The following is a 7,210-nucleotide window of genomic DNA, read 5'->3' on the forward strand; positions in this document are numbered from 1 at the left end:
AGTCATGTGCTTGCTCTTCGCCCCGTCCACACATTGTTAAAGCCTTTCATGTTATACGCAGTATGTTAGGGTCCCAGCTGGTAAAACATGGCTTTTCCATTCCTTTTCGACAAGCCCCCAAACCAAAAGCTTTACTTTTTTCAGAACTTATTTTTATATTTGAAGATTAGTCAAGGAGCCAATTACCTGCACGACATGAAAGCCACCATCCTACACATTCTGCTTTGCTGGGCATACTTGGTTACCCTTTTGAAGAAGAAAGACTGCCTTTTTCCTCCTGAAGCAATCCCTGCATGGAAATCATTATAGACGTAATTCTAAAATAACTCATGTTATACATTTACCACTGGTTTCCTTATCAGTATCTGCATGAAGCACATAACAATCCAAGCCTTCATCTCCATTTGAAAGATGGAGTGCTAATTGGCCAGCATGCAAAAAAGCTGGATCTGCTAATGTGAAATGTTACCTGGAAAATGTTTGATTAATACTTTAGTGAACATTTAGAATGAATGTTTTCACTTTGATTATTTGGTTGGGCAATATATAGGCCCAATCATAATTCACATGATTGAATATCAATAAAAAGTGAATGTATTTTCCAAAAACTGTACACTTAAGGTGTTTGGATTAAAACAATGAATATATTCCAATCAAATTGCCCTTTACACTAACGAACTCATGAAACTGACATATATCTTCATTGTAAATGCAGACTGCTGACTACATGAAAGAATTCCATGAACCAGCAAACCTCAAGTTTCTAGAATCACAGAAGCATGGGATCCAAATGTTTAAACTCTCATTACTTACTGACGCTGTCCACAGCCGCTGGTCTCTGGTGGGGGTTTTTATCATCAGTTATTTCTTCACCATGTTATAATGGATGCGTTCAACATCTGACTCAATTGGGAATGTAAAATGAGACAGAAGTTCATTGTCAGGGTTTCCCAGGGGGGGAAACCTCTCAAGTCTATACCCCTGAAAGCAGATATTTGGATATTTGGATATTTACTCCAAACTACACATACATATTTAGCCTACTCCTACTACAAAAATATATAAATGTAGCCTATCAAAAAAAGTTATACCTGATATCAACTGTAAAGCCTGATTTAAGATGTGCATTTGGTGGTGTTGTTGTTTTAACTATATGCTGCATAAACACTTTCAATCTCGTGTTTTTGCAAGTTGCAACCAGAATAAACCAAATCAATGTTTCATGTGCTCAATTGTGAATTGCCTATATGACGACTGGTCCAATATGCAGTCGTGTAGGCTACTGCAGCCTTTCTTTAGAGGGAGGAGAATTAATCCCCTCTCGCTCGCGTTCCCTGCACCTTAAAAAAAGCGCTTGCTGAGCTGAAGGTCACTTAACAATAAAGCGTTCAGCGCTGCGGTCCAATACGGCGCATGCGCCGTTGCCCGAGGACCGCTTCGCAGACCAGACTGCAATATGGCGAGAATGCCTGGCAGGGCAGTCCGCTCCGAGTACACGCAGTGGGTGTCAGAGCCAGAGAACATGAGCGGCCGGGAGACAAGCGGAGGAGCCGGTGATGAGGAGGAGGGGGAGGGAGAGGAGGACATCCGGGAGGTCCGGATCACCGGAGACGAGGAGGAGGAAGATGCCCAGCTAGAGTGGGAGTCTGAGTCCCTGGCGGACCCCAGGGGTTCCTATGCTGCAGATCGGGAAGCGGTCGTTGTGCGGAGTAAAGACCGGTGCCGCGGCAGGCTGTCGGGAGACGAGGGGGCGGAACCGTGTGGCAGGACCCCTGAGCTCGAGTCTGAGACAGACGAGGAGTCCCCTCGCTCGGACCGGAGCAGGCTAAGCGAGAACACGCGCCTGGCCACCCGGTACGCGGTCAGGATCTTCAGGGAGTATCTAAGCGACAAAGCACAAAGTCCCGACTTCGAAACTCTGGGAAAGGAGGCGCTGTGCGCGGTGCTGCGCTCCTTTTACGCAGAGGCGCGCTCCAAAAGCGGCCAGCTGTACAGCAAGTCCTCTCTCATCAGCATCCGCAGCTCGCTGAACCGCTACCTGAACGAGCCGCCGTACTGCCGCACTCTGGACCTCACCAAGGACCCCGAGTTGCGCGGCGCCAACTTGACGCTGGCGGCCGTAATACGCAAACTGGAGGAGCAGGGCGCCGGACCCGTGGTCCAGAAGCAGGCCATCACCCGCTGCGACCTGCGCACCCTGTACACCTGCAGCGGCTTCGACGGCCAGACGCCCTTCGGACTGCTGAACAAAGTGTGGTTCGAGACCTGCATGTACTTCTGCACCAGGGGGAGGGAAAACCAACGCGAGTTGGAGGAGGACTCGTTCGGCTTGGCCGTGGACGAAGACGGGAGAAAGTTCGTCTACTTCAAAGCCTTCGGGCCTTACCACAAGTCCCGCTCCGCTTCCTGGGCTAAGAAGCGCCCCGAGTCGGACGAGGACACGCTGCCGCGGATGTACGAGACCGGCACCGAGTTCTGCCCCTACGCCAGCTTCGTGAGGTACGTCTCCAGACGGAACCCCCTCTGCCGGGCGTTTTTCCAGCGCCCCCGGGACCACTGCTGCCCCGGCGACGCGACGTGGTACGAGAACAAAGCCATCGGTAAGAACCTGCTGGGGACCAGGATGCAGATGCTGTCGCGCGCCGCGAAGCTTTCAAAGACCTACACCAATCACTGCATCGGCGCCGTCTCCATAGCGACGCTCAACAGCATCGTCGGCGTCGGGTCCGAGGTCGCCGCGGTCTACGTCTCCACCGAGGCGATCCGCGGCGCCGGGCAATCCCAGATCCAGCTGGTCATCCCGTACCTCCGGCAGGTGGCCGACTCTGTGGATCGCAGGTCGATGAGAGCCCTGAAGAGGGTCCTGACGCGGCGTCCCGCTGAGGACCCGCCGGGAGCTCCCCTCTCCAAAAAACTCTGCGACGGCTTGGAGGAGTCCCGCGGGAAGGAGGAGACCACCGGTGCGTCAGAGAGTCTTTTAAACGATTCCGCCGGTGACGAACAGACCACCACCGAGTCCCCGGCCACGGTCCCGTCACAGGTAACATAAGCGTGCTGAAGGTGGCCGATACAATGTGGAGCCATTTATCTACATAGCTTAACCATGTATGTATAACTATCAAGGTTAATCTTTAATTGAGGTAAAGTAACATTTGAATCGGCTAATCCGCACGCCAAACACACAGACACGACAGTAGGCCTACCTAAACGGCACTATCAAGCATGGTCCACAATGAGCCGGTCAGGAGCGGTTGGAGTTTGGTGCACCATGCTCAAGGACACGCGGGCAGTTGCCAGACAACAACATTATCCACCCACTGAGTTACAGCTGCAGTGCAAAGAGATACGGGTCTTAATGGGTGCTGTATTTCACAGGTTTCACAGGTTTTGTTCGTACAGTTTATATCACAGCGCTTTACAGTTTACATGTTTATGGAATTCATAATTGTGTGTGTGCGGGTGGGGGGGGGCTCATTGCATGAGTCTAGTACAAGGCCACTTTGATTATGCCTGCACTTCATGGTTTGCAAACGTCCCTAAAATCCTCAAAAATAAGTTACAAATATCACAAAATAAACTAGTCTGACTAATCCTTAAGCTACAACCTAGCTCACTCATCTCACTCCAGCTCGTTTTAGTAGCCTTAAGTGGCTGAAAGTAGAGGATAGAGTAAATTATATACAACTTTGTATGGTGCATAGAATTATTAAAAACGAGGTACCTAAATATTGATGTAATTCTTTTTCCAGGAACTAAACACACATAGCTACTCCACAAGGAGAAGTACTGATCTGGTGTTGCTCAGATTCAGAAGTTGCATGGGAAAAGCACTCTTTTTTATATTCAGCCGCAGTTTTATGGAATGGGTTACCTGCTAGTATGAAGACTGTTGTTTCTCTTGTCAGTTTTAAAACAGCCTTAAAGAAACGGCTGAGCAGCAGACAGACATGGGGTTATTTATTATAGTGTCTCTTTTATAGATTGTTATTAAATGTATGTTTATAGGAATTGTGAATGTGTGATTGGAATGCCATATCTTACTTTGTCCCCGCACTGTCATGTACATGACCTTCAACACACACGCTTACATACACCTATATACATGCTTACACTACCAAGGGACCACAATGGAAATAAGCCCATGGGCTTTTTTGTGTTATCCTTTCGACCTGATGTGTATGCTTACCTTTGCACGTGTGTCAATAAACAACGACCTGCAGTACCCTCACCTACTGCCAGTGGTACGCGTACCCCGGGGTTGAAGAACACTAACCCGTAACTAACGACTTTAGAATAAGCCAGCCATGGGTGTGTTTCTTTGTCTGTCCCAGGACAGGCGGGGCACCAGCACCATCAGCAGTATGAGCTCCGCCTCACCTGCACCTCCACCCCCCTCTGCTGGCATCCCCGCCATGGCCCGGCTCACCAAATCAAACGCACCCGTCCACATCGATGTCGGGGGCCACATGTACACCAGCAGCCTGGCAACGCTCACCAAGTTCCCAAACTCACGGTGAGTGAGGTTGAAAACTGCTATGGCCCTTCACTACTATGGCCCTTCACTACTATGGCCCTTCACTACTATGGCCCTTCTCTGCTATGGCCCTTCACTGCTATGGCCCTTCACTACTATGGCCCTTCACTACTATGGCCCTTCACTACTATGGCCCTTCTCTGCTATGGCCCTTCACTACTATGGCCCTTCACTACTATGGCCCTTCTCTGCTATGGCCCTTCACTACTATGGCCCTTCACTACTATGGCCCTTCTCTGCTATGGCCCTTCACTACTATGGCCCTTCACTACTATGGCCCTTCTCTGCTATGGCCCTTCACTACTATGGCCCTTCACTACTATGACCCTTCACTACTATGGCCCTTCACTATTATGACCCTTCACTGCTATGGTTCTACACTGCTATGGCCCTTCACTGCTATGGCCCTTCACTGCTATGGCCCCCAAAAAACGAAATTTACTGAAGCTACAGGTGGTTTTAACAGGTTAACATGTTTGGCTGTATGTTTTCAATTCCATGTTTGCTTTAAGGACCATGACCATGATGATATCTCTCTCTCTCTCTCTCTCTCTCTCTCTCTCTCGCTCTCTCTCTCTCTCTCTCTCTCTCTCTCTCTCTCAGTATCGGCCGTCTGTTTGACGGGACAGAGCCCATAGTGCTGGATAGCCTGAAGCAGCACTACTTCATTGATCGCGACGGTCTCATGTTCCGCTACGTACTCAACTTCCTGCGGACCTCAAAGCTCCTCATACCAGATACCTTCAGTGTGAGTGCGCTATTCATTGTGTGTGTAGTAGTGTCAGTGTTAACGCTGGAGTTCCCTGCTGGGACCCGGGGCTAGCTATGCGTTGTACAGAATATAACCGTAATGAGTTTTAGATCTAGGACTGTTTTTACTTTGTTTGGATTTGAAAAAGGTGAATGTGAGTATGTATGTAAAGGTAAAAAACAAATTCGGTCGGGGGGGCATTTAGGCCTACTTAAGAAGTGTGTGTGTGTGTGTGTGTGTGTGTGCGTGCATGTGCATGTGCGTGCATGTGCGCGCGTGCAGGAGTACTGCGCGCTGTACGAGGAGGCCCAGTTCTTCCAGCTGGAGCCGCTGCAGGCGGAGCTGCGGCGCTGGAGGAGCGAGCGGCGGTCGGAGGCCCTCGACGGACACGCGTGCAGCCGGTGCGTCGTGGTCCACGTGGGCCCCGAGCCGGGCGACCGGGTCTCCCTGAGCGGCGACCGCAGCGTCATCCACGAGGTGTTCCCCGAGCTGCGGGGCTCTGGCGGCGGGGAGCCCCCGACCACCACGCACGCCAGCCGCGTCCCGCTGCCCGCGCACTGCCTCCTCCGCTCGGTACAGGTAACGCTAGCACGCTATGGCGCCGTACTGTGCTGTACATACATCGCTGCAAAAAACCAACAACAACCACTATTTGATTGTTTATTCTGCCCTGTTTTGTTCATTTATGTTGACAAAAACAAATGTATCAAAATATATGTTAATATATGAACACATAAATGTGATTGCCACACTCATTTAAAGGTGACACATTAATAGCGCCAGGTGTGAGTGGGATTAGCCGTTACAGGTAGGCTGCTAGGCTGATCTATCCAGCGCCACATCCAGGTGGACACGCCCACTTGTGATTTCAGAAGAGGCCGATTTTCAAAGTGGCGTGTAACGTCTAATCACACTCACACCTGGTGGTATAACATGTCACCTTTAAAAGGTAGCCTCAATAATGAAATTGGTGCATGAGTAACTTTTTCACCAAGACAACGCTTGTCTTTGATAACACACCCACAGCCTCCGCCATAGCAACAATTACTATTCATAACGCATAACACATAAAGATTGCCCTCTATTATGCGTTTGAAATTAGGCTGCCCGTTCCCTTCAAGTTCCTCCCATCCCGCCTGTGGCTCTCTGGCTACCTCTCTGACCTACTTCTCGCTGCCTTCTTCCTGTCTCGTTTACCGACAGTCCCCACGGCCTCCTGGTTCTTTGTCTCTGGATGATTATGCGTCTCAGAGTGGGACTGAGAGACGAGAGAGAGATGGGGGGACGCATGGGAAGGAGAGGAGAACACATTCTCAGGCTGCTGCCGAGAGGGGACATGGAGAGTTGAACTGAAGGGTTCACGTTTGAACCGTTGTTCGACTAGGACACTGGAATAAAAAAAGCAAAAGCAAACAAGGATTGACCATTTCAGCACATTTTCTCTCTTATGACATAACAATCCAGAATATCGCTCTTAATTAGTGATAAAGCTGATGGGGGGGGGGAACAAATGCCCTAATGTTGCCATGTTTACCACTAAGTTATAGAGTGAGATATACTAATAACATACATATCGAAGTAGTTCTTTTGGAGCCCATTTTGACGTTTCTCTCGTGTGCGTGGTCCCCAGGCGCTGGAGCGGTTGCAGCAGAAGGGCTTCCAGATAGCGGCGTCATGCGGCGGGGGGGCTGACGCGTCCCAGTTCAGAGAGTACGTGCTGCTCAGGGCCAAAGGAAGAGGCCACCCACAGCCTGTCAAACAGGAGCCCCTGGAATGAGTTGTTGGTTCACCACGGAGAGCAGAGGACTCCACGGCTTCCCATCAGAAACCAACTCTTCCTATTTATTTCCAACCCTGTACAAATCCAGCAATGGACATTGGCCGGATGACGACCCAATCAAATCCCGGAGGATCACGTGACATGT

The 7,210-nt window shown here is 50.1% G+C and overlaps 1 protein-coding gene across 1 annotated transcript; it reads left to right on the forward strand.

Annotated features, from left to right (window-relative positions):
* Positions 1–1,465: 1,465 nt before the first annotated feature.
* LOC311353624 (uncharacterized protein) lies at positions 1,466–7,062 on the forward strand (the record flags this gene model as incomplete). Its single annotated transcript, XM_084473532.1, has 5 exons — positions 1,466–3,040; positions 4,332–4,513; positions 5,138–5,282; positions 5,568–5,864; positions 6,916–7,062. The coding sequence occupies 5 exons, from the start codon at positions 1,466–1,468 to the stop codon at positions 7,060–7,062; spliced, it is 2,346 nt and encodes a 781-aa protein (XP_084329658.1).
* Between the last annotated feature and the right edge of the window lie 148 nt (positions 7,063–7,210).

The sequence above is a fragment of the Micromesistius poutassou genome, assembly GCF_964030765.1.
Source record: "Micromesistius poutassou genome assembly, chromosome: 9".
In the NCBI taxonomy this organism is placed as follows: domain Eukaryota; kingdom Metazoa; phylum Chordata; class Actinopteri; order Gadiformes; family Gadidae; genus Micromesistius; species Micromesistius poutassou.